Source organism: Podarcis gaigeae (genome assembly GCF_964106915.1).
Source record: "Podarcis gaigeae genome assembly, chromosome: 10".
NCBI lineage: Eukaryota > Metazoa > Chordata > Lepidosauria > Squamata > Lacertidae > Podarcis > Podarcis gaigeae.
The window spans coordinates 4,922,553-4,950,187 of NC_139686.1; the positions used below are offsets into that span (position 1 = coordinate 4,922,553).

At 43.3% G+C, this 27,635-nt stretch overlaps 1 protein-coding gene, 1 long non-coding RNA gene and 1 pseudogene across 7 annotated transcripts in view; 1 reads left to right on the forward strand and 2 right to left on the reverse strand.

Annotated features, from left to right (window-relative positions):
- Positions 1 to 27,635, reverse strand: part of LOC310826376 — a 218,884-nt gene that overhangs the window by 56,621 nt on the left and 134,628 nt on the right. Inside the window, exon 2 of the long non-coding RNA XR_014555804.1 lies at positions 19,904 to 19,922. This is a non-coding gene — a long non-coding RNA (uncharacterized lncRNA). The remainder of the gene's footprint in view (positions 1 to 19,903; positions 19,923 to 27,635) is intronic.
- The window catches only part of AHCYL2 (adenosylhomocysteinase like 2), a 100,108-nt gene that overhangs the window by 31,488 nt on the left and 40,985 nt on the right, over positions 1 to 27,635 (forward strand). The window contains exon 1 of one of the 3 annotated variants that reach the window (XM_083700366.1): positions 1,591 to 1,764. The exons of 1 other annotated variant lie outside the window; for it this stretch is intronic. In XM_083700366.1, coding sequence (XP_083556492.1) covers positions 1,762 to 1,764 — 3 coding nt within the window. In that variant the 5' untranslated portion in view covers positions 1,591 to 1,761. Of the gene's footprint in view, positions 1 to 1,590; positions 1,765 to 27,536; positions 27,587 to 27,635 lie in introns of those variants that run through there. One more of the 3 variants, XM_083700367.1, reaches the window with a different exon arrangement.
- On the reverse strand, positions 11,332 to 22,392 carry LOC310826083 (solute carrier family 2, facilitated glucose transporter member 11 pseudogene; annotated as a pseudogene). Of its 3 annotated transcripts, XR_014568569.1 has the most exons (3): positions 20,597 to 22,392; positions 16,316 to 16,565; positions 11,342 to 11,432 (listed from the first exon to the last, which is right to left on the reverse strand). The product of XR_014568569.1 is annotated as a solute carrier family 2, facilitated glucose transporter member 11 pseudogene (transcript). The 3 variants fall into 3 exon arrangements; XR_014568568.1 differs by lacking the exon at positions 16,316 to 16,565 and having other exon boundaries at positions 11,332 to 11,432; XR_014568570.1 differs by lacking the exon at positions 11,342 to 11,432 and having other exon boundaries at positions 12,089 to 16,565.

Consider the following 27,635-nt stretch of genomic DNA (forward strand, 5'->3'; position numbering starts at 1 on the left):
AAGACTCACTTTTTCCCTCCTAAAAAGTGAGGGGAAATGTGTGTGCTTCTTATGGAGCGAATTCAGGCTGCGCAGGTATCCCAGAAGCCAGAACAGCAGGAGGGATTGCTGCTTTCACTGCACAGCGATCCCTCTTGCTGTTCTGGCATCTGAGATTCAGATTCCCCCCCCCCCTTGTTTTCCTCCTCCAAAAACTAGGTGCGTCTTGTGGTCTGGTGCGTCTTATAGAGCGAAAAATACGGTATATATTTCCTTCATATAAAATACAGTGTTTAAAATGTTGCTGCTGGAAGGTTTGCATGCACATTGTTAGAGCATGTGCTTTGCATGTACAAGTTCTCACATTCAATCCCTGGCATTTTTACTGACAGAAGGCATGGCGAGCTTGTGATCCTTCACATGGTGTTGGTTTCATAATTCCCACCATCCCAGACAAACTGGCCATGCTGGCTGGTGCTAACGGGAGTTGGAATCAAACAGCAATCTGGAGGGACACAGGTTTCCAAACTGAAAGGCTCATAGCAGCAGGGCTGGGATGGAATTGAGATCACAATAAGAGGAGACTAATCTAGGCTGGGTAGGGACCAATTGTCTAATGTAGCATGTTCATAAGAAGCTATAAGGAGACTTCCCCTGGATTACCTGCTTTCTCAGTTGGCAATAAATTAGAAGTGTGCAGAACGCTCCTCTTTAATTCTAGAACACCTTTTACTCAAATAGATGGCATGGCTTGCATGGGTGTTCTGTCTGTCTGAATTGTGTGGAAAGACCAGATGCAAACTCCCCTCGTATGTCAACATCATGTGATTCCCTTTAAAAGTTGCTTTGCAGATGCCCCTTAAGGTTCCCTTTCTGTATTTTAAAAGAAAGGCTTTTTTAAGCTATGGATATTGGGGGAGGGATCTCTGTGGATAGAACACCTGCTTCTCAGGTCCAGTCTCTGATGTCATCTCCAGCTAGGGCTGGGAGAGACTCTGGTGTGAAAGAGATCTCTGGAGATCTTCCAGTCAGTGTAGACAATACTGAACTCAGTGGACTAATGGACTGGTTCTGTATAAGGCAGCTTCCTATATTCCTAAACTCATGGTTTGAATAATGCTGATATTTCTGATGATCCTCCACCCAGAAGGGAAGGGGGCGCTAATTGGAATGAAACCAGAAGTAATGTGTCCCTGTCAGCTGTCTCCAGTGAAAAACAAGCACAAAACCATCACATAGTACTAAAGATTAGAAAATAGTTTACTGGTGGTAGGTTGTCAACTAAGGCTTTCCTCTACTGTTTCTTTGCATTTGATTCACACACACACACCCCTTTGGTGGGGGGAGTGGAGATAGTGGGCTGGTGGTTGCTCTGATTGTACTCCATTCCAGCCGCACTTGGTTAGTCTTTCAAACTTGACCACTTGCCTCATAAAATTAGAAACTCATTATCAAAGGTAAGTTGGACGAGTGTCCTGGTGAACTTTGCCCTCTTAAGCTGCCCAGTTTTGTAATGTCGGGCAACTCCAGCGCGCTGACCTGGCCTTCTCCAGTTTCTCACTGGCAAGGTCTTTCGGAACAAGATGTGGTTACAGACAGCCCTAAGCCTGCAAGCTGCTTTTCCTTTCAGCATAATCTAGGCAAAGGCTTTCCCTTTAGGGATGCGTGGAACATCCCCGGTTTAGTTATGCAGAAATAGTCCCCTCGCTGAAAAGCGGCGTCACCTGTTCGGGAGCGACACTTATCTGCAAGAATCCTCCTTGCAAGAGGAGGATTTTCTACATGGTAAGTTTGCCGCTATGGATCCCATCTGGTGTGCAAGGCGCCGGACTGCTGCTCACCATCATCCTTCATTCAAATAGCCGGCTTCCTTCATTTGCTTAGCTAAATTGCTAGTCATGCCGTGGAGAGAGGTGCAGGATGCTGAAGTCCCTTGTGATTGCTGAACTCCTAGCCGTCGGGGGAAAAAACGGAGTAGAAATGGCAAAAGGTTGTCAGTTTGATCAAACATATGGCACGGGGGTGGCTTGGGCTTTTATATGAGAAAAAGGCATGAGTAAGAGCTTTAATGAGTCACGCCTGAAGAAGGCTTCGTGTATGCCAGCTACACGCTCTAAGTACTTGACTGCCCCTCCTGATCATCTTTCAATCTGGCGTGACAATTCAAAGAGTATTGTTTGATATTCCCTGCCGCTTCCCTGCTGAAGGAACGCTCTTGTGCAGTAATGTTTCCTGCTTCCCTGGATGGAGGCTAGAGAGAGACAGGGGTGTGTGAGTGTAGGTAGAAACTAGCACACCGTAGAAAGGTAAAACTCGCATTTGTTGCACTGCTCACTTTTGCCTTTGGCCCCAGAGGTGAATGCAGTCCTTGGATGTTGGATGAAGAGGGTTTTCCACCCTCCCCTGTTCCACTGTCTCACTTGTCCTTGCAGTGTTTTGAAATGGGTCACTTTTTATTATTAAAAATGAAATGGGTCACTTTTTATTATTAAAAAAGGTAAAGGACCCCTGGACGGTTAAGTCCAGTCAAAGGCGACTATGGGGTTGCGGCCCTCATCTCGCTTTCAGGCTGAGGGATCCAGCGTTTGTCCACAGACAGTTTTCTGGGTCATGTGGCCCGCAGGACTAAACCGCTACTGGCGCACAGAGGACCGTGATGATTGCCAGAGCTCACAGAAACGCTGTTTGCCTTCCCGCCGCAGCGGTACCTATTTATCTACTTGCACTGGCATGCTTTTGAACTGCTAGGTTGGCAGGAGCTGGGACAGAGCAACGGGAGCTCACCCCGTCGTGGTGATTCGAACCACCAACCTTCCGAAAAGCAAGCCCAAGAGGCTCAGTGGTTTAGACCGCAGCGCCACCTGCATCCATGGTCACTTTTTATAGATGGGAACTGAACCTCTGAGGGTTGGATGGGAAGTTCTTCATACCTGAGGAGCAAAACACACATAGAGAAAATGGAAGTGAGAATTCATGCGGGTGTTATTGTTGTTTTGTAAGACAGGTCTACTTTAAACAGGAGCCTGCAGGAATGTGGCATCCCAATTACAGATACTTCCTATTCCAGCCTTACCACCTCAATTTGTGCTCTTTTGTGGGAATAATTTCAGTTCACTCGTGAGAAAGATTAAAAACGTGCAGAAATTTGCGCGAGAGGCCAGTGACACCTGTGAGATTTTAAACTGGTGTATTCTGAATCTTGGACAGCACTGGCTACTTAACGTGGCGCCTCACTTGCCATGTGCCTCCCATGCTTTGAACGTCTCTTAATATTTGTTCTCAGCTCTCATTAAGGCATACCTGCTTGCGATAAATCTCTTCCTGACCACAGCTATGCTCATAAAAGCCTTGACTCAGACTGATTAAGCACACTAAAACTAATAAAGCTTGTAGCGATCCATCTCAGCAATTGCTGGCTGTTCTAAGCCCTCACCAAGAGGTGTTGATTTATGTTCCATCGCTTTGCCCTCTTCCACTTCCATTCTTAATTTTTTTCACAGTCATCTGGATTTGAGCCTGCAAGGTGGTTTTTGGATTCACATCTCCCTCTAGTGTCAACGCTGAGCATTACAGTGCCTAAAGACCCAATAAATCAAATCCTCTTTTGTAACTCCCCTCTTGACCAGTATGGGCTATTTGAAACCTAATTAGCAGCGTCTGCATTACATAATTATCACTGTCAGTCGTTCTTTGCACTTCTTTCCCACTCTGACCTCACTCTGACCCCAGAAAGGCATCCTTGTACACCTGACAGCTGAGAATCTCACTGCACATCTGTTGAAGTGGGACTGTAGTCATCAAGGGCTTACATCAAGATTACACGCAAATGAACTTTGACCTTCAGCATGTGATACAGACTCTTGGAGCTGCTCTGATTCCCCTGCCAGCCCACACCAGAGGGCATTGGCTGCAGTTGTCAGCGTATTTTTTATCCATTTTCCATTTCTGAAAGAAAACCTGCCCCTCCTTCCTACAACCTCTGCCTTAACACCCGCCCAGCTTAAGACAGGGCCTGATCCTCCTGTTTCTTACTAGGTGACCTTTTTCTGGATTGCCGAGAGCTTTGCAAGCCTGCTGTCTTTTTAAGGTTCTTCAGTGAATGTTTTGTTTTATGGTGAAACTTTGACACCCAATGACTTTCAGGATCTACTTTTTCAGGAGTCTTATAATATGGGCCATAGGAAGCAGAGAATATTCTGATAGTTTTCAAGAAGTGATGGCTGGATAGTTATTTTCATCTAAGGGTCATGTGGCTCGTGTCAGACAGGCAGAATTAATGGTGACATTTTCTTACCCGAATTGAGCACAGATAATATTTCTGGCCTTCGTCACTTGTTTTAGTTGACAAATAAGATAGTACATTTTAGACAGGACTTGCTATCATGTACATGAGAATAAAATGAGTTGAGGAAGCAAAACTGCTCCTTTATGTATGTGAAGCATTTCTGTCTCTTCTTTCCTTCACCAGAGCTCAAAGTGGTTTTTAAAAGGTGCGGGACCTAATCTTTGACTACAGTTTTGACAAGCAATTATAAAAATATTGGTTTGTCTAAACTGCTGTTGGGTGTGTGTCTCCTGGGGGCTTAACACTACACCTCCAAATCACTCCTCCACAGTCTGTGTGATGTCAGGATCATGCATGCACCCTTCCTCTTTAATCAAATCTTCCATATTTTAATGCCAGAGACAAGTGTAATGCATGGCCTTGCGAGCTGAGTGCTTAGATTTTTAAAAGTGAAAGCCGTTAGGTTTGGAAATGGTTGCTAATAAAAGTAATAAGCCTGTCAAAACTGAAATGGAAATTAATCTGCAACTGAAATAATATGTGAGTTAAAGCTCTTTGTTGCAAACTCAAGTTTAAGCCCAAGTGCCACTTAAGGAAATTTACTCCTGTCCACTTAATACTGACAATGTGTACATTTTTTTTGCATGCATAATTTTTATTGGTTTACGTAATACAAAAGTAAAATATACAAATTCGATTATCGCTTTCACAGATTTTTAAATAAGACTTCCTTCCGCCCTTCCACAAATCATCCATATTAAACTCTTTAAGGTTTCGCAGTTCATAGTTTGTAGTGTCATTATTCATTCTCGGTCTCACGTTTCTGTTTAGACAGTACTCTTTACTTTTTACAGAGCTCCTTTAAAGCCCGCTAGTGTTATTTGTCCATCGCTTAGGTTCTCCAGATAATTCGTAAAGTTTTCCCAGTCTTTAGTAAACCTCTGGTCCTTTAAATACCTGATCTTCCCTGTCATCCTGTCCAACTCCGCATATTCTAATAGTTTAGATCTCCATTCTTCGACTGTCGGTAAGCACTCTAATTTCCAATTTTTGGCTAGTAGCACTCTTGCTGCCGTTGTTGCATAGTGGAACAGCTTATGATCTTCCCTCCTTATCTCCCTTCCTACCAGTCCCAACAAGAAGGCCTCTGGTCTTTTAACGAAAGTATATCTTAAGATTTTCTTCATTTCACTGTATATACTCTCCCAGAACCCTTTAACCTTCTGACAGTCCCACCACATATGGTAGAAGGTCCCTTCCGTTTTCCTACACTTCCAACACTTATTACAGGATCCATACATCTTAGCTAATTTTACAGGGGTCAAATACCAGCGGTAGAACATTTTCATAAGATTTTCCTTCAGTGTCACACAGGCCGTAAATTTGAGATGGTGTTTCCAAAGTTTTTCCCATTCTTCAAAATAAATATTACGGCCTAGATCCTTTGCCCAGTATATCATCACTGACTTGACTTCTTCGTCGATTAAGTTCCAATCCAATAATTGCTTATACATTTTAGACAGAATTTTTGTGTTATTATTTAATATCTCACTTTGAAATCTAGAAATTTTGTCTGCATATCCTTTGTCTTTAATATCCTTCCTAAACATATCACTGGTCTGGAAATAATGCAGCCAGTCATATACTTGGTCCTTGAGCAGTTCGTACTGCTTCATTTTCCACTTTCCTTCTTCTTTCGTTAATAGTTGTTCGTAGGTTGCCCAGTTAGTCCTCATGTTGATCTTTTTAACACTCATGACTTCTAGTGGCGACAGCCAGTGAGGAGTTTTGGGTTCTAGCATGTCTTTGTACCTCTCCCATACTTCGATCAGTGGGCCCCTAAAGATATGATTTCCGAAATCTTTATGTACCTTCCTCCGCCCATGCCATAAATAGGCATGCCACCCAAAACAATTGTTATGTCCCTCTAAATCTAACACTTCTTTATCTTGCAGTTGTATCCAAGTTTTTAGCCAACATAGGCATGACGCCTCATAATATAACTTCATATCTGGCAGGGCGAAACCTCCCCTTTCCTTCACATCAGTCAACAATTTGAATTTTATTCTTGGTTTCTTGCCCTGCCAGATAAATTTAGAGATCTCCCTGTGCCAGTCTTTAAATAACTTTGTACCTTTAACCACGGGTAGGTTCTGAAATAGAAACAATAGTCTAGGAAGTACAGACATTTTTATCGTAGCTATTCTGCCCCAGAAAGACAGTTTAAGTCTGCCCCATGTTTCAATGTCTTTCTTAACTCCTTTCCATGCTGTTTCATAGTTGTTTTTAAATAAGTCTATATTTTTTGGTGTTACCCATACTCCTAAGTATTTCACCTTCCTGGTCACCTCTATTTCCGTTTCTCTTTGTAACTCTTCAACTGTATCTGTTTGCATATTTTTAACTAATATTTTTGTTTTCCTTTTATTTAATTTAAAGCCTGCCACTTTTCCAAATTGGTCAAATTCTTCGAGTACCTCTTTAGTTGAATCTATTGGGTCTTCCATTGTTACGACCAAATCGTCTGCAAATGCCCTAATTTTATATTCGTTCTGCCCGACCATTATTCCTTTTATGCTTTTGTTTGCCCTTATTGAGTTTAGGAGGACTTCTAACACCATTATAAACAACAGTGGGGACAAGGGGCATCCCTGTCTGGTTCCCTTTGTTATTATTATTTCCGCAGTCTCAACATTGTTTATTATCAGCCTTGCCTTTTGTTCGGTGTAGATTGCCTTTATCCCATTATAAAATTCGGTGCCCACTTCCATATGTTCCAGTTGCCTCAGCAGAAAATCCCAAATCACATTATCGAACGCTTTTTCAGCGTCCACAAACAGCAACAGACCTTGTTTATCACACCTATCTGATAGGTATTCTATGATGTTAACTATATTCCTTATGTTGTCTTTCATAAGCCTCCCCGGCAGGAAGCCCGCTTGGTCCTTGTGTATGCTTTTTATCAGGATGTCCTTTAATCTTCTTGCCAGGATTCCCGCAAAGATCTTGTAGTCTATATTTAATAAAGAGATCGGTCTAAAATTTTTAATCTGTTGTAGATCTGAGTCCTGTTTGGGAATTAGTATGATTAGCGCCTCCTTCCATGTCTCAGGTATTTCTCTTTCTTTAAGGATGTTGTTCATTACTTCTTGTAGTGGGGTCAGCAGGACTGATTCCATCTCTTTATAATACCTGCCGGTAAACCCGTCTGGGCCCGGGGCTTTCCCTTTTTTTAGATCTTTTATAGTTGCTTTGATTTCTTCTATCTCAATTAAGGCACTCAATTTCCCTTTCTCCATTGGAGAAATCTTATTTATATTCTTGCATTTTAAATATCTTTCTATTTTTCTCAAATTATTCTTTTCAGTGTTTCTGAAAAGTCCTTTGTAAAAATCTAAAAAGGCTTTCCTTATTTCTTTGGGTTTATTTATCTCTTCTCCTTCCACCACAATTTTATTTATTGTATTTTGTTCCTTCCTTTTTTTTAGTTGCCAAGCCAGTAACTTCCCTGACTTGTTGGCATATTCGAAGCTCCTCTGTCTTAATTTCTTAACATTCCATTCTATCTCCCTGTTTAACAGCATTGCATATTGAGATTGTAGAATTTTAATGTTCTCTTTTGTTCTCTTATTTTTGGGGTTTTTGGTTAATTTTTGTTCGTTATCCCATATTTGTTGTAAAATCTCTCTTCTCCCTTTCTCACGTTTTTTATTCTTAATTGCACTTTGTTGAATGAAAAAGCCCCGCATCACCGCCTTGCCTGCATCCCATACAACTTTAGGTTTTGTATCATTGCCTAAGTTATCCTCAAAGTATTCCTTTAACCTTTTTTGGGCTTTCTCTACTATCTCTTGATCGTCTAGCAAGTAGTCTTTCATTCTCCATCGATATGATCTTCTTTCCATACCTTTCAACTCCATTTTTACTGGATTATGGTCCGAGATTGTTTTAGCCTGAATCCCTACCCGTACTGATCTTGGGACTAGTTCTGTCGAAATCCAAATCTGATCTAATCTTGAGAATGAATCTTTAGAGTCTGAGTGAAATGTATATTGTTTTTCCAGGGGGTATTTGAATCTCCAAATATCTACCAAATTGCAGTTTTGAACCAATGAAAAAAAGGTTCTCGGTAGCTTTCCTTCTTTGCCCTTTCCGTCCCTTAACCTATCCATCTCTAACGACGCCACACCATTCGTATCTCCTAGTAATATAATTTTCTGGTCGGCATACTCAAACAATTTCTCTTCTAACCTCCTATAAAACTCCGATTTATTCTCATTAGGCGCGTATATCCCCACTATTATTACCTTTTCTCCTTGCCAATTAATTTGAACCACTACTATCCTCCCATCCTCGTCTTTATAAATTTGTTGTGCTGCAATTTGCTTATTGATATAAATAACTACCCCCCTTTTTTTACTTCGATCAGATGATACAAACTCATTCCCTAGTCTTTTATTGATCAGAACTTTTTTGTGTTTCCTTGCTATATGGGTTTCCTGCAGGCAGACGATATCTAAACGTTCTTTCTTTAGGATGTGTTCAATTTTATTCCTCTTTCCCTTATCATTCATCCCATTGACATTCCAGCTCCATATTTTTAGTGCCATGGTAAATTACCTTAGTAATGAAAGAGAAGAAGAAAAAAAAAAAAAAAAAAAAAAGAGAGAAAGAAAAAACAAAAAGAAAAAAAAGAAAACAAAAAACGGGATGAAGAAAGAAGAGAGGAAAAAAGGAAAAAAAAAAAAAAAAAAAAAAAAGAAGACAAAAGAGAAGGAAAGGGAGAGCTGCTTTCTCCTTTTAAACTCCTCTCGCTACCTCCTCCTCCTCCTCCTCCTCCCCCTCCTCCTCCTCCTCCCCCCCCGTCCTCACCGCCTCTTCCTCTGAAACCTTCCCCGCCTCTGCCTCTTCACTCCTCTCCTCTTCCTTTTGTGTTTTTAGTTCTTTATATTTCCTGAGAAATTTGCCTGTTTCTTCCGGATTTATCAGTTTTTGTCTCTTGCTCCTATAGATGAAGGAAATTCCTTCAGGGAACTCCCATTTGAACTCAATGTTGTTCCTTTTCAGTATCTGTACCAATTCTTTATATGAGTCTCTACGTTTTAATAGCCTGGCTGGGATGTCTTTGAAAATTATTATGTAATTTCCGCCGATATTCAACCTTTTTTCTCTGTTTTTTTGTAGGATTTTATTCCTCATTTCCCTTTCTTTAAATGTAACTAAGCAATCTCCTACAAGTTTTTTGTTTCTGACTGGTTTAGCTTTTAGTCTGAATGCAGATTGTACTGCATTCTCTATCTCATCTAATGGAATTTCTAGCCAGGAGGCAATTTCTGTTATCAGTATCTCTTTTATATTTTCACCTGGTACTTCGGGCACGGCTCTCAGCCTCAGATTGGATTCCCTCTGTCTTAGTTCATTCATTGCAATTAAATCTTTCATATCCTCTTGGCTTTTGTTCAGCTCCAATATCTCTGCCTTTATCCTATCCTCCTCACGCCTCACATCTTTCATTTCTGACCTTGTCTTCTTTAAACCTTCCTCCACTGCCTGAGTCCTCCTGAAGACCTCTTTTAGTTGGCCTTTCAATTCATTCACTGTTTCATCCATCTTTTTGTCCATTTTCTCAATTCTATGTTCTACCTGCTCTAACTTAAGTTCTACATTTCTCTCACTTTGTTTTATCTCCGCAAACATTCTTAGGATCTCTGCTTTAAAGTCCCCCTCTTGTTTAGACCCCTTTCTTTCCGTTGGTGTTCCCCCCTCATGTCTTTTCCCAGTATTTGACATTCTTACTGCAATGTTAACACCCACAGTTTCTAACAGTTATTAGCCGATACCAGTTTAACCTTATTCTCCCCAGTCCAAGAGATTAGACAGTCCTTAAACAGTCCTTGAACAGTTCGCTTGGATCAGCTTGCTTCCTCTCGCAGTAAGCCTTCTTAAAAATGACAATGTGTACATTTTATTGCACTCTGCTTTTGGGTGCTCTGAAAGCCTTACAGAACGACTTCTCTTTTGGTGAGGAGCACTTACATGACTGGGACTTAAGACTTGTGCTGTTAATCTTACACAGTGTTGACTTGGGAAGCCTGGAAAGAGGTGTTCTGCAGTGTTTGTGATTCTTGGGGAACAGCAGAAGGCTAACAGATGCATAGAATCATAGAGTTGGAAGAGACCACAAGGGCCATCGAGTCCAACCCCCTGCCAAGCAGGAAACACCATCAGAGCACTCCTGACATATGGTTGTCAAGCCTCTTCTTAAAGACCTCCAAAGTAGGAGACTCCACCACACTCCTTGGCAGCAAATTCCACTGTCGAACAGCTCTTACTGTCAGGAAGTTCTTCCTAATGTTTAGGTGGAATCATCTTTCTTGTAGTTTGGATCCATTGCTCTGTGTCCGCTTCTCTGGAGCAGCAGAAAACAACCTTTCTCCCTCCTCTATGTGACATCCTTTTATATATTTGAACATGGCTATCATATCACCCCTTAACCTCCTCTTCTCCAGGCTAAACATGCCCAGCTCCCTTAGCCGTTCCTCATAAGGCATCGTTTCCAGGCCTTTGACCATTTTGGTTGCCCTCCTCTGGACACGTTCCAGTTTGTTAGTGTCCTTCTTGAACTGTGGTGCCCAGATGCAGATCCCCCAGTCTGTTCCTGGGCACACTCACTTTGTGACTTTGGATAAGTGTGTGTGTGCATGCATGATTTTGCATGCCCTTCCACTGTCCAACAGAGGGAGTTGCAGGCAAGCGGATGGCTGTGCAAATAATTGCTGAGAACAATAGCCTTGCAGTTCTCCCAAAAGTCAAAGCTTTCAGAAGTTAATTTTAAATGCTGCCTCGCTGGTCTTTTGCCAGGTGCACTTGCTTGGCAGCTGGAAATCCTACTGGGCCCTTTTGCCTCAGTTCCATGAACTTTTAATGCTATCAAGTACCAAAGCTACATGTGAGAAGACGTTTATTTTGCAGCGCATGTAAAAGAGGGCCTCCTTGACCTTGAGCTTTATTGATCCCCGCTATCGTCTGTCTGGGTGACGTCATCTGTTGGATATACATAGGCAGGTGGTAGATGGCCGCATTCACACAACACTGAGGCTGCCTGTCTCACAGTCTGACCTAAGAGTCGGCGCTGAGAGTGGCGTCTTGGAAGCGTCTGCTGGAAAGCCTAAACATGAGACAGGATTTAGAGTCCTTTGCCTGACCAGGACTTGTGGCAAAATCCAATTTCTTGAGGAACCAGATGTTCTGTTGACTGCTTGAAAGAGACAGCACTGTCTTGGGAAGGAGTTGCAGCACTTGCAGATTATTGCATAACCCTTCGCACAACCGGGAGCCTCGTAGAACCAAATCAAAGTCCCCTTCCTGTGGCAGCCGCAAATCCAAGCCTGTGATGGAGAAGTGGGACAACCATGCAGGTGCCTCAGCTTTCCATATGCCAGACTGGATGGTGAGTGAACTGCTGTTCAGCTCTCTGTACCAAGCAGAACTGTCTTGATTGGAGCCATACCATGCTGGACGGGCTTGTCTTTGGCTAGAGTTCTGCCAGATCCGAGGTGTGCTCTTGTTCTTGACAGGGTCTAACAGCCCAAACTATGTTATAAACGAGCAAGTGTCACGACTGCCTGTAGAATGGAGCATTTCTACCCCAAGAGTTCCTTCTCAGTTTTACTTGGATAAAAAGTGGAATTTCTGATTTTTTATTTAGTCCGTTTAACAAAAAATGTACTTGATTGTAGTAAAACCTCCAAGCAGTTTACAGTAAATATTAAAATAGAAGCAGTTTGAAAACAATTGTAACAGATAATTAACAGCAGAGTAGTTTAATGATTCACGTACTGGAAGTAGAAAAATGAGGCAGACACCTTGGGCAACAAATCTTTGGGTACCGTTAAAGGTGATGGAATCGGGGAATGGGTTGATCTGGCCCAAACAGCGCAATCCACCACAAATAAGCAACTTTGCATGAGCATTATTCTGTCCCCGTGTGATCCTCCTGTTCCTTTCCATGAGGCTTGCAAAGGAGAGCATCCTGGTGGATTGGGTCCAGTGGCAATTAGGAGCAGAGTGCTGTTTGGGTTTTCCATTTGAAGAATTGCAGGTTTTTAGGTTGGCCTTGGGATTTGAAAATGTTTCTACCAATTTACCTGCTTGTGTCTACCTTTTGAAGCACAGGACGGCTTTACGTGGTTGGTGTGGGTATTATAGTTGCTTTGCACCATACACAATGCCTTACTCTGTCAGCGGGCAAGTGGCTTCCTTCAATGCTGTCATAAAGAACCATTTCTCTGAAAGCAAAAGAGTGCTCATGCCTGATAATTTTTTCTTGGGGTACTCGAATCTGATCTGATTTCTGTATAATAACTTTGCTTCCGTGTTAAGCCTTTCTTGCAATTATTCCACGTGCACTCACTTCTTTCTCTAAAGATAGCTCCAGATGGCTATCCTGTACATCTTTTGAGTGTGGGATAAGGGTAAGAAACAGAGAGCTTTATTTGATAAGGATTCCATACATAGCCTTCCGTAACCTAGTATGGAACTGGCTGGGGCTGATGGGAATTGTAGGCCAAAACATCTGGAACATACCAGCTTGAGGAAGGGTGATCTACACACCTAAGCTCTGTCCTGGGGTGCTCAGAATTACTACCATTCTTTCTTTAAATACTGCTTAGTATTCAGCTGCTATAGCAGACGTACAAACCCATCCATCATAAGAGCAGATCCTGTAGTACACCTAGCTGTGGTGAAGAGGGAATGCGACCTAAAATCTAAGACACAATGCATTTATTGGGCTCTGGAAGTTTACCTTTGAGTTATTGCCTGTAAGCGATATGGCTGTCTTTACTGATGCATATTTGAAAGCACATTAGGAAATCAAGAAAAATTGATTAGTGGTATCCAGTTATGTTGTTATACTCAGAGTAGATGCATTGAAATTGAAATCAAATCAATCAATACCAATTTAACCCAATTTATCAAAGGCTAAAAGCTTGTTTAGTTTTGTACGGAGTGCCTTTATTGAGTATCTCTTAATCCATCTCATTTTAGCTTTTGTATACCTCTAGGAAAATACATGAGGTGTGTTAATAGTGTAGACATAAGGCCTTCTTTGCAGTTAACAGGTTTCTACAGTAGTCAGGTTTGTAAGATTTCTGAGTTTCACTGTTACTACAGATCTTTCGGCTGGGGGAAGTCACCATTGTTGGAGTCACTCGCCGCTCTGTCTGAATTTAGTGTTAGAGACATAGGACAAAGGTTGCAGTTGTGCTGAAGTCTTGGTTCATGCTAGGAATAGAGCTGTGAACTCTGCTTTTAATTTGGTATGAGCCAGTGACAATGTGTATCATGATTTAAAGGTTAAACTTTAATCCCAATCAAAGGCAACCTCAAGACCATTTATAGGAAAGAAAAATAAGAGTACTATTAGATTTACAGTATTATGTACAGAAGTGAAGGTATGGTTAGCTAGCTATAAAAAAAGCTTTTAAAAAGTTATATCCTTCCCTTCAGTAGCATTATCTTTATGAATAACTATTAGAACAAATGAAGCAGCAGTATAGCTTATCAAAATAATGAATCAAACCTATTCAAACAGCAGAGGCCATAAAACAAGAGCATCACAATGGCAGAATAAAATAAAATCAGATTACATTCTCAGACTTTTAAAAATGTAAGGTTATTTGCCTGTCACTGAAAAGACTACTTGGGGAGAGCTTTCCAAAGATGGGGGCACCCCACCGGAGAACGGTCCCTCCGCTGTGCCATCCAGCTAACATCAGAGGTTGGAACATCCAGAGAATGGCTATCAACGATCTCAGTCCGCAGGCAGGCTTGTGTTGGAGAAGATAGGCCTTGATGTATTGAGGGTATAGTCAAAGAACCAGAACTCTGAATTGCACTCAGATGGGTCAACAGCCGTTGTAGGTTGAAAACTACTGAAGCCTCAAATCTGGTATGTCACACACTTAACATCCTCTAAATTTCCAGAAATTCTGTGATACCAGCAATTCAAATACAGTCTGCTGTGGTTATTTTTGTTTTAAACTTGGTTCCTTTTGCGTTGTTCTGCCATAGCACAGCTGAAGAGCTGCTCTAACCAAAATAAATTTGGTTAATTGGTCAAGTACTAATAAGTAATGTTCAAGCATTTTTGCTCTTTACTTTATATTTATGTTAATTACAAAAACTATTAATGTCATTGCTTTGTAATGGTTAGCTTTTTAAAGATGGTATTGAAATATTGCAGCATTAATGATGTTAGACAAGTTTCTATTAATGTGAAAAATTTTGTTCTCCTTGGCTTATATTTCTGGAACACTAAAGTTGGTCTACAGTTTTTTAAAAAATGAAACTAAAACAGGAATAAAGTGAAGTAACAGCAGTTGTTCAAAAATAAGCCACATTTTTAAATGCAAGTGTGCTAAGGTAGGCATCAGCCTAATTCTTCAGGCATCATTACCATAATGATTTCATGGAGTATTTGCAATCAAATTAGGTCAACAGTTAATTGCTGCTCCAAGCCTAAGAGATGTCCATGCTTTTGAACGATAGTCAGACATTAAGGAATTAAGTAATGGAGTTGTTACTATGAATCAGTGGAAATTTGGACCAATTTCAGTTACCTGACATTTTCGTTTGTGTGTTTCGTATATTTATATCCCATCTTCCTTTGCTCATGGGATTCAGCCATCAGGTACTGAGCGGACTCTGACCTGTTCCACAATGTGGCTGTCTCATGTGTCCTCAGACCGTACCCTGCATCTTGTTTCTCTCGCATCCACCCCCACCACTTTCTTGGTTCAGCCCATCCAATCGCCTTCAAGTGGCATTCTTGCCAGCTGCTTGGTAATCAATATGGCCGATCAGTGAGATCAGGAATGGTCTGTGCAGTGGAATAGATGCACAAATCTGCCTTGTGTGAGGGGAAATGAGGCTGAACTTAAGAACAGTGAAGAGTTAAGTTGTTTGTGTTAATCCTCCTGAGGTTTTAACTCATGTGACATTCTAGCTGCAGGCTGGAATCTTAACCACTCTGAGGATTTAGCAAAGGCCTTGGCATCGAACCTCTAGTTAAGGTATGAGAGTTTGGCATAAGCAGCCACCTCTTTGAAAGTAGAAGTGATCTTTAGAACTTTTGGCTGAAACTTTAAGCATTGCAGGTTTGCAGTGTGATAAAAAGGACCCCTGACCATTAGGTCCAGTCGTGGCCGACTCTGGGGTTGCGGCGCTCATCTCGCTTTATTGGCCGAGGGAGCCGGCGTACAGCTTCCAGGTCATGTGCACCTTCCCGCTGCTGTGGTACCTATTTATCTACTTGCACTTTGACGTGCTTTCGAACTGCTAGGTTGGCAGGAGCAGGGACCGAGCAACGGGAGCTCACCCCGTCGTGGGGATTCGAACCGCCGACCTTCTGATCGGCAAGTCCTAAGCTCTGTAGTTTAACCCACAGCGCCACCCGCGTCCCATGATGTTTCCTCTAAATTTCCCTAACCCCCGTTTTCTGAAAGCCAGCTGTTCTCTGCAAGAGAGAAGGTATGTGTGTCAGCAGCAGAGCCAAGTCTGCCTCTGCAAACTGCGTCTGTGTGCCTTGGTCTCACTCTCAGGTGTTAACCCATAAGCATCCAGAGGCACACTTCTGGTTTCATTTGAGAAAGTAGGACAGCTGATAAGCATCTTGCCTGTAAGCAAGGCATTCCTTTTTTGTTGCTGCCTGTCATCTGGCTTTTCTTTTCTGACTAACGAAGAGATCTTAGACAGTTGGCAGGTTTCCCCCCAGTCCGCTCCTTAATGCACAGCGCAGTTCTGAGAGCCAGAAGTTCTGGGCGCCAGTCTCCTACTGAAGCCCACTAGCCCTTGCCCTCCAGCACTGCAAACAATACCTCGGTGGGGACAGAACGAGGGCACCCAAGATAGAGGAGATATTATCGGAGAGGAAACGGTTCTGTCTGTGCAGTCTGTATAAGCTAAGGTTTCTGAGAGCTTCTACCCTTGTACGACTTCATTTTCCAGGACATTTGTTGTCTGGAATGAAAAGTTGCTGATTAGCATTACCTAGCCTTGGCTGTGCTCAAATCGCTTGAGGTTTTCTTCTTGATTGTGAACTTACTTCGGCGGTGAGAGAGTTCCAGGAAGTGGGGGGTTCTTTTTTGAAACGGTACACATTGCAGAATCACTAAAAGCACCATTGAGGTCTGTTAATGAACAAATCAATGGCTGGACTTTGGAACAAGGTGTATAATAGATAGCAATGGAGGACTCTGGGGGAAGATCCTGTCGCTGCTGAGAGGTGTGTGTATTCACTCTGCAAGACCTAGTTATGTAATTAATATCTGATGCCAACTGTGCTACAACATGCGGGTTTGCTTTTTTTAAAGAAATATTTGCCTTGTCAGATGCCTTTTGTCCAGCCTGTATCCTTCTGAAGTGGCAGGCTGCCTGTGAACATTCGTGCCAGAGTAAACTGGTTCAGTTGCAGTCTTTCCTTGCTCAAGGCTTGCAGCATCCAGCAAAGATCTGCATGTGTGACTGAGTTGTCACACATGGTGCTCTTGTATTTCCTTAAGCAGAATTGCTTCCATTAGCGTCCCCCCCCCCCCCCGGTGGAATGCCCTCCCATCACATGTCAAGGAGATAAAAGAACCACACAACTTTCTGAAGACATCTGAAGGCATTTCTGTTTCGGGAAGTTTTTAATGTTTGACATTTTACTATGTTTTTATATGTGCTGTGAGCCACCCAGAGTGGCTGGGGGGAAACCCAGCCAGATGAGCGGGGTATAAATAATAAAATTATAACTATTAGAGGTGTTGCTACTAATTGGCCATTAGTGTGAGGTGCTATAGCACGTTTGAGGTCCATTGGAAAGGTGTGTATATTTTGATCTTTAAACAGACCCCTGTGCAGAATCTCTAAGGAACCTCTCCTCCAGAAGGCCATTGATATGAGGAGAATCATAGATCAGCAGGTTTCTCCAGGCATAAAGAGGAACTTTGCTTAACATTGATTTTATAATTTGTTACAGTTGTAAGCCACTTTCATTATTTCATGGTTACAGGCAACCAATTACTTTATCTAGTTGGCATTATGCAGTAGACCTTTTATATCATATCATATATATTGCATAATCATGATAAAAATCATAGTGGATAAAATCAATTAAAATTACTCTCGTATAGCGTTGAATAAAAGTATATGTCTTTGGTTCCAAAATGCTTTAAAATACTTGACTAATATTTGACTATGTTTGATCAGTTAGTTGACCAGCCCTTTTTTGAAAGGTCAAATGCCCAACCCTGAATGAGGATCAAATTAGAAAGAATCAAAACCTGATGTTTTTTTAAAAAGAAATTGTGGCATTGGGAGGCTGTGATGTGATGCAGAGCTTTGTTACCTGTAGAAAACGTTCTGTTCCAGAAGTACTAACAAATGGATGCCAAATTTATTTTAATAATGTAAGGAAAGCACATACTATCCTCCTCAAATTTTTACCTGTATTCTAATACAAAATTCTACATAATATAACATTTAAACCACACTAAATGTGCTTTATTTTTTCTCCTCAAATATTTCAGGTCAAATACTAATGGTGTGCTGGGTGGGGGGCATTAGCATGATGGACTTTTTTTTGCTTTGTTTACTAATCACAAATAAAATTAAGATGCTAAGATCACCCTCTAGGGCCTCATATAGCCAAAAACTATGCACAAGAGCAGGAAATATCAGCTGGTTTGGGAGAAACCTCAAGTAATAGAACAGGCATCCCCAACCTTCGGCCCTCCAGATGTTTTGGACTACAGTTCCCATCATCCCTGACCACTGGTCCTGTTAGCTAGGGATCATGGGAGTTGTAGGCCGAAACATCAGGTTGGGGGTGCCTGTTATAGAAAATCTTCAAAAAGTATTCAGGAAGAAACACTGGTGAGGGAAGGCCATCCCATCTGAATGGGGAACACACTGATATTTTCATGCAGGCCCCACTTCTTAAATGATGAATTACAGCTATGGTACAAACCCTCAGTGGGTGCTTTGATATTAGTGTATTGGAGTGCTTGAGTCGTGGCCAGTGTGGACTTTGCCTTGGACACAGATCCTCAACCTCTTGGTTGTTCGACAAGCTGTGATCTTCCAAAAATGAGCCATATTCAAGGTTTCTAGTTACAAGCAAGCCTGAATAACCGGATTACAATTGGGGGTCGGCCCCTGCAACTTTCCATTTGCTGTTTGCTTGACTAATTCTAAAAGCTGCTTCCGTCGTCTCTCTCTCTCTTTCTTTTGGTATACCAACCTCCCTTCATAATACAACTTGAACCTCAGTGGAGTCACTTTGTTATGAGTAACTGAGACAAGAGGCCTAAAATAACCTCCAAATCCTGTACAACATAGAATTCTGACATGGAAATTGAACCTTCATCAACTGTATGGCTTGAGACAGCTGCTTAAACTGTTGGGGACCAGCTTCTCTGCCTCACCAAGGATGTTGAAGAGAATAGCCAAAAGGAGGATAGCTTTCCATTTTGTGTGAGCCATTCTTTTCTCCTCTTTGTGAGACGCCTTGTTGTTTCTTCGAGGGATCTGGAAATTTATTTTATTTAACAAAATTTATATATGGCTTGATCCTCTTGGCGTGTTACAAGAAATATTAAAATGATCTGGCACAGAACTGCCATCAGCTCAGGGGGGAGAGGGAAAAAGCTGGATGGATTACAGAGAGCCCCCAAAGATTGTGGGAAGCAGCTCCTCCTCAGCGGAGGAGAGGAACCACGCCTCCAGTGGAGAGGAGCTTCAGGGCTCGGAGGAGGCGAGGCGGTGCCAGGGCACCTTGCCTGGGCAAAGCGGGGAGGAGAGAGGTCCTCCATTACCCACGCCCTCCTTGTGCAGTAAGCTTTCGCGCCGGGAGGGGAGGCGCAGACTGGGCATCAAGAAACTGCTTTGCTGGGGAAGGTTTAAGGACCGTCCACTCACGGATTCTGCCAGTGAATGAGCCAGCCATGGGAGAGTGGCGCTCTGCACAGATAAAGTTTATTTTGGCATCAAAAGCAAGGCTTCACAGCCGAGCAGGGAGGCATTTGCTTGCTTGCTCTCGAGCAACCCCTTGGAACCCTAACATGATCAATAAAAAACCGTTGCAAACAATTAAAAAAATTTAAAGATAATTAAAATTAACACTTAAAAAGACTGAAACATGTCAGCATCTTTACATGTCTGGATAAGCTTGCCTAAATGAAAAGGTTTTAAGCAGGTGCCGGAAAGTATGCAGCAAAGGTGGCTGCCCGATGTCAATAGGCAGAGAGTTCCAAAGTTACACTAGAAGATCAATTTCCTCCCTATACGGAATGAGCATTATGTGGCAGCTGTAACAGGGCTAGTTCCACAGATTGAAGTGGTCAAACGGGCATGATCTTGCAGGTAAACTGGTCCCAAGTTAACAGTTGCTCCCAGCTGAAGTAATCCTTATATTCTTCCTGCAGTTTCATTTGTCAGTTTTACTATCTCCCAACCGGCTCCATATTTTCCTAATCAACTCTGTTGTCTTCCTGGTGTTTAACATATAGCATCCATGGTATCTTTATTTATTTATTAACCAATTCCTAGACTGTTTCATAGCATAACATGTTTAAGAGAAAATCCTGAGATATATACGTTATCTATACAGTGGTACCTCGCAAGACGAATGCCTCGTAAGACGAAAAACTCGCAAGACGAAAGAGTTTTTCGGTTTTTGAGTTGCTTCGCAAGACGAAAACGTCTTGTGAGTTTGTTTCCTTTTTCTTAAAACCGTTAATACCCAGGGAATCCGTGCTTCGCAAGACGAAAAAATCGCAAGACAAAGAAACTCGCAGAACGAATTAATTTCGTCTTGCGAGGTACCACTGTATTTGATTTGATATACCTCACATAAGTAAGTATGTTAATGAGTTCATTATTACTTGAAGCTGAAAAGATTCATTGCTCACTTCAGTCACAATGCTCCAAATGCTTTCTGTTTTGAGACATTTCTTTCAAATATGGTGCCAGTGCCCCCCATTTTCTTTGCAGAACCAGCAATGGCCATCTTTCATTTTACTCACAGAATAAATCTAGGGTTTTCTCCCTGTATCCGCCTTTAAAAGGGAATAAGTATGAGGTTTAATAGTGTGTGTGTGTGTGTATTCAAGACTGAAATTGCCCTACATGCTTTTGAATTTACAGTCTGAAGAGGGCTATACCACATTATTCTTCAATGAAACCCTGATTTCAGCAGAGTCTTTGGAAATAATGGACCTGTTGAATTCTGCTATCCACCCCAGTTGCTACATTCCATTCTGTTAGAGCAGCAGTCCCCATCCTTCTGACCTTCTAGAGTTTTGTACAGTTCTCAAGATCTTCAGGCGGATTCTTTCCCATTTTTAAGTGATTGAATTCCATCTGGATGTCCATGAGTGACCTGCCTTCTGTCTCTGGAAGGAACCGGAAGAGGATAACCCATGAGATTGTCATGATGCCCATGAAAACAAGAAAGCAGAAGTTGCCCAGATGACTCACTAAATAAGGGAACAGCATCCCAATCAAGTACAATTCCACCCAGTGCAGTGTTGTGCCAATGACCAATGCAGCTGGTCTGGATGACTGTGTGAAGAGTTCTGCTATGACGGGGAACGTTGTTCCTGAAGGCCCCACGCTATAGAGAACAATGTAGAGGAAGATGAGAGCAACATTGCAATATGGTATCCAGAAGGTTCTGTCTTGCAGGGAGAGAGCAGTTGTGAGGAGTGCCAAGGCCACTATCATGAGACCGTATCCCCACAGCATCAGTGTCCGTCTGCCTGCACGCTCAATGATGAAGCAGCACACAAAGGTTGAGCTGAGCTCACAGGCCCCGATCCCTAGAGTGACGTAGGGGCTGAGTTCTTCACTAAACCCGGCTGTACGGAACACGTCAAAAGAGTAGAAGTAGATGGCACTGACTCCACTGACTGGTAGCGTACCTGCCACTATGATCAACAGGTATATCTGGCATCGCATGGAGCGATCTCTGAAGAGCTCCAGCACGCTCATAATTTTTGCTTCTTTTGTGGCTGCCTGCTCCTTCAACAGATCATTCACCTCTGCTCTGTGGTCCCCTTCACCCCAGAGCTGCTTCAGAGATTTCAAGCAGCCTTCCATATCTCCCTTCTGGATTAAAAGATACGACGGTGATTCAGGGAAGAACGGGACTGTGATGAGCAACAGCAGCGCTAGGACTCCGCTGCTGGCCAACAGGAGAGGCCACAGGGACTCTGTTCCTAAAAGTTCGTGGAGTCCCATCAGTTGGCCAAGAAATTTCCCCAGGTTTGCTAGAACTGCGATAGTGACATTGGTCAAGCCGCGGAGGTGCTTAGGAGAAATTTCTGCTAGGTACTGACCTTGGATACAGATGCCCAAACCTGCATTAAAACCATACAGGAGTCGTCCAAGGAGAATCATTTCGAAGGACTTTGCTATTCGGCTGGTTCCCATGATCACTGCAGCTACTAACATGAAGAGGCTGTTAAATATCATGCAGTTCTTTTTTCCACATTTTGCAGACAGATACCCTGAGAGGCAGGCTCCCGTCAGTCCTCCAATGCTGAAGATAGACACAGTGAATGACCATAGGGGCATGAGGGTCTGGTCATTAATGGGAGCGTTGTATCTCTCCAGCCAGGTATCGTTGATGAACTTCTTGATGAACGGTGAAGTAAAATTGATCATAGAGACTTGGAATCCGAAATGGAAGGTTCCGCCCAAGCCCAGAACAATGGCCATCAGAAACATTTTTCGATACAAAACCAGGTTTGAGCAAAGGCTGGCCATCTTTCTGTCTTACGGATGTTAATAGTGTTCTGTGGGAACTTTCCCTTCGCGATAGCTGCCCAGTCTCCTTTCACTGAGCCTTGTTGCTCAGGGACAGAGAATCATTTGCTGCGGGCAGCCAAAATTAAACGTGACTTTGTACTGTTTGCTGTACATGAACTTTTGCTGACTTTAGTGGGTAAAGTTCACCCTAGCAAAATATGCCACCCAAAATCTCCTGCTTAGCTCAGCCCATCCCTTTATATTCTGATATAGGTCCCTTATACATCCCACTCCGGGCCATGAGAGCACTAGATGCTTTCTCTGTACTCCCATAGTATGGCACTTTGTTACAACCACCTACTTAAAAAAAAAAGGGGGGGGGAGAATGGCCACTTTTAATAACATAATTATGTCTGTATTTCCTATGCCCCCCCCCCGACATTACTGTTTATATTTTCCTATCTCGCCCTTGCAAATATATATTACTTGTAACCTAGGATGGCATCCATCAGTTGAGGTAAAAGTGCAGTCCACAAATGCCATTACTAAAATGATTTTTTTGTTCGTATTTAAAATGTTACAAAACTGTTTCGTGTTTGCAATTTGTTTGAATCTAATTTAGTACACCAATTTGGCACCCCCTAGAGTTAAGACGCGGGTGGCGCTGTGGTCTAAACCACTGAGCCTAGGGCTTGCCGATCAGAAGGTCGGTGGTTCGAATCCCTGCGACGGTGTGAGCTCCCGTTGCTCGGTCCCTGCTCCTGCCAACGTAGCAGTCTGAAAGCATGTCAAAGTGCAAGTAGATAAATAGGTACCGCTCTGGCAGGAAGGTAAACGGTGTTTCCGGCGCTGCTCTGGTTTTGCCAGAAGTGGCTTAATCATGCTGGCCGCATGACCTGGAAAAACTGTCTGCGGACAAACGTCAGCTTCCTCGGCCTGTGAGATGAGCGAGATGAGCGCTGCAACCCCAGAGTCGTTTGCAACTGGACTTAACTGTCAGGGGTCCTTTACCTTTTAGAGTTAATTGACTTTAGAGTGATTGACTTGAGGTGAAGGCAACTGGGAAACCGAACATGGTTCCTGCAAGGTTTGCTACCTCAGGAGACAGGTGGCTCTTTGCCTTACCAGAATGCACCTGAGATAATACCATGAAGTGTATCCAGTATACACATGGATTCATTGTTGCTTTTCTGAACAGTTGAAATAGTTGGCTTTTTTCTTCTTCTGTGTCTTCATTGGGGCCCCATGTGTCAGAATAGCTGTGGGGGTTTTTTTGGTGCCTCCGGCAGACCACCAATCACCTGTCTCTGTTAAGTAGTACTTTGTGTGCAAAATTCTTAGTTCATGGTCTTGCTGTATTTAACCTTGGACCTATCTAGTCCAGTGGGTAACAGATCTATTTTTAGAGATGGAGAATGGAGGCTGAGGGAGAGAACTGACTGAAAGATGATTTGAACCTGACTCCTCCATATCTCACTCTTTTCCTAAGCAGCTGTGTGCCAGAGATGCTTTCCTGTGCATGATAGCTGGGAGTAGAAGATCAGGCTTCCCACATGCAGCATTTTTTATTTTTTAAAAAATGCTTGGTTCTTATTTGCAGATCACAACTTGAGGGTCTTTCTCTGGTGAATTTCTCAAGCATCCTTGGCTCCAGATTTGGCAGAGTCATTAGTTAGCAGCCTCAAGAAGAAATGTCTGCACCACTTTTTCTTTTTTTGGAATAAGAGTTTTGTGGGGTTTTTGCGCTCTTTGCCTTGCACAGGTTATGAGATTGAGCGTGTTCATGGTGGTATGGCTGTAGGCTGTGGCACATGCAGAGTTCTGCACCTGTGCCAGAAGTATTCTGAGTACAGTGGTGCCTCGCAAGACGAAATTAATCCGTTCCGTGAGGCTCTTCGTATAGCGGTTTTTTCGTCTTGCGAAGCAAGCCCATTGACAGCTTAGCAGATTAGCGCTACAGCTGTCAAGCGGCTTCCAGCGATCAGCTGTTAAGCGGCTTATCAGCGGTACAGCTGATAAGCGGCTTAGCGGCTTAAGAAAAGGGCGAAAAAAACGAAAAAACCTGCGGGGGGATGCAAGATTTTTTTCGTCTTGTGAAGCAACCCCATAGGGGAATTCGTTTTGCGAAGCGCCTCCAAAACGCAAAACCCTTTCGTCTAGCGGGTTTTTCGTCTTGCGAGGCGTTCGTCTTGCGGGGCACCACTGTACACCATCGTGCAGACTTCCTCAACCTGGTGTCATTCACATGTTTCGTTGTGCAGGCTGGGGCTGTAGTGAGGAAGGACAGTAGCATAATGATAGAGCACCTGCTTTGCAAGCAAAATGTCCCAGGTTCAGGCCTCAGCATCTCACAATATGACTGGGAAAGACTCCATGAGAGCTGCTGCCAGTCTGTGTGGACCATACTGAGCTAGATGGACCAAGGGACAGACTGATAATAAGATAGCTTTCGACGTTCCTATGACACCACCGGGTTCAGTCCCTGGACTGAAGCCCACATCCAGGCACTATCACAGGTGATGCTGTCTTTTCTTGGAAAGTACTTTTTTTTTTTTGGTAATAGTTGTTTTTTTAATTATTATTAAAGATTTTCTTGTTTTACAGAAGTATGTGTAATGTGTCTCGTATTTTTTCCATGTAACATTTTTACAGATTAGTTTCATTTGTTGAGACATTAGTGGGGGGGAAGGGGGGAAGATGGATGGGGGTGGGGTCGGGTGGCCATGTTTCTATTTTGCTTAATGTATGTAGGGTTTGGTGTCAGCGTTGCTCGTGCCGGTTCTCTGCTGTTCATTTGTGTTCCTTTGGTGGTGAGAGAGATTGGGGTTGGCCTATGGTGTGATTGTTTGTTTGTGATTGGCTGTGGTGATCTTTGTTTTCGTGTGTGAGGGGGGTGGGTGGGTGTTTTGGATCAGGTTAGCCATATTGATTTGTATGCTGTTGGTGGATTATTGTCATTGTCTTGTTGGGCTGTGTATGTGATAAAGGGGAGCCATACTGGGGTGAAGGTGTCTTCTTCTGTTTGTCCCCGTGTCAGTTTCAGTTTATTGGTTAATTTTTCTAGTAAGGCTGTTTCCCATACTATCTGGTACCATTGGTCCATGCTTACTCCTGGCAGGTCTCTCCAGTGTCTGGTTATGGTGTTTCTGGCTGCTGAAAGTAGGTGGGTTATGAGTTCTTTGTGGTGTAAATGAGCATTGCTGTCTTGGAAGATGTTTAGTAGGGCCAATTCTGGGGTGGTGTCTAATACTTGCTTAGTTATTTTACATATTTCTCGTATGGCTGTTGTCCAGAATAGTTGGATTTTGGGGCACTCTTGGTCTTCCTCTTTCCCTTCTCTTTTCAAGGAGGTGTCAGACCTGGGAAGAAAAACAGCCGTGTGCTTATTTTAGTCTCATGTGGCTTCCTTGCATTACGCTTGTGCGTCTCTGAAGGACACAATTTTCTTGCAACTGCAATAAGGGCAAGCGACCTTTTCGACCGTTGCATAAAACCCCAACAACCCTCAACCAACATTTTGGCCGGTAAATGCCTTCATTGTTTTAGTTGCTCATTAGTTAACTTGGTTCTAATGTGTCTCTGTTTAAACTTAATCTGAGGCTGAGGAAAGGGAGGTTGTGGAAACAGGGGTGGGTGGAGAGAGCCTCAAATTTAAAGGTACCTAATTAGCAAGTTAATTATAGCAGGCGAGGAAATATTCTGGTTACATAAATGAGCCATTGTTGTGCGCGCACAAGCCAGGCCATGTTAGAAACCGCAGCTTAATGGTTCTGAGGTGAGGGGAACACGATAAAACAACAATTAAAGGAGAAGGGAAAATGGGGTGAGGGAGAGAGAGCGAGAGCAGCAAAGCTTTCCTCCGCCAGGCGCAAGCAGCAGAAATTCATTAAAGCTGCGGTTTCTTTCCCTGCCAAATGGAGCCCTGGAAGAGAGAGTTGAGGCCACCAGGCAAGAGGAAGGAGCCCTCTTTACCTCTCACAACCTCCCTCCCGCCTCTACCCTATCTTCCCTCCCCGAGCAAGAGAGTTGAAACCAGAGCGGACAGGGTCACTGGTGCAGGGAAAGGAGGTATAAAGGGGATGGCCAGCCGCCTCTCTCGGGAGGACTGCGCAGGGCTGGCGAGAGAGCTCCAGGTAGCAACGCCATGCCGAAGCACAAGAAGTACAATGTCAACGGCGACTCGGGGATGAAAGCCCAGGTGAGGGGAAGCCTTTCCGTTTCTTCCTGGAGCGGAGGCTGCAGCTCTGCCTGCCTTCCCCATTACTTTGGGAGGCAGCTAGAGCTCCAGCCCTAGTCTTCAGCTCTCTTTTCCTCAAGGCCAGAAGCATAAAGCTGAGAATAGCGGTGGTGGTTAGAACTACCCTCCTGCATCCCCACAGCATGCCGCGAGGGGAAAGGTGGACGAGACCCCTTGGTTGGAACAGTATCCTCTCAGAACAAGGTGCATTCCTAAGCACCGTGCATTGGCGGAGAGCTGATAGCATAGTGTAGGGCCTGCTGGTTGCGGAGGAGGAAGAGGAGGGTCCACCCTGGAATATGGAAATCATTGTCACCCCCTGGTAAATTTGGCATCCAGCTTCAAATGTTCACGGCTGTCCGATTTGCAGAGTTGTATAAGCAGAGCTTACCTGATCGCAGTGGGTCAGGCTCACGAGTTGCACTTTGTGTGCCCGTTTAAGAATTTGCCCTGCAGAAAATTAACTCGCCTGCGAAATAGGTTTGCGTCTTTCAAGGGATGAAACTGGCCCGCTTTGGCCAACAGGTGTCTCTACTCCAACAGGTGTTGGATGGCTGGAGGAGATCTGGTCATTGAAACTGAGGCCACTCATTTATATTACCATGAGGGAGTGCTGTTTCTTCTTGAGGTCAGGTTCTCTTTTGGGGGGCCGGGGGGGGGGGGCTAAAGTTTCCATGAGCCGAATGACGCTGCTAAAGTGCAACTGAAACTTGCATAGTAATTAAAAATTGCTGCATTTTTTTTAATACCATCACAAATAAAGTCCACCAGATTAAAAAGGAAAGCTTCGTATTTTAAAGGTCTAGTTCTGTCTTAGGCCAATTAGAACAGAACTTGTTCTATCCAACTTAGAATAGTATACACCAGGCATGGCCAAACTTGGCCCTCCAGCTGTTTTAGGACTACAGTTCCCATCACCACTGACCACTGGTCCTGTTAGCTACGGATGATGGGAGTTGTAGTTCCAAAACAGCTGGAGGGCCAAGTTTGGCCATGCCTGGTATACACTGAATGACTGCAGAGGTCAACAGCTGGAGGCAGTTGAACAGGATTCTGTTCTGGATTGGACCCCTTTGGCTGGATCTAGCAGGCTTTGCTTGTTCCCACAGGATTAATTGTTCTCGAAGGGTGTGGCAGGAGAGGATGGCAAAGGTGGAGGAAAGATTCAAGGGCAACAAAAGAAACATTTAAACATTTCAGTGTAGTTTAGTATCAAAATATTTTTGTTTTATTTGCAGAGCATGAGAGCAAGAGACACACCAAGTTATACTGAGTTTGTATACACACATAAGGTACATATGTAAGAGGTGTGTTTATAGCAATATCTTGGGAATGATTTGT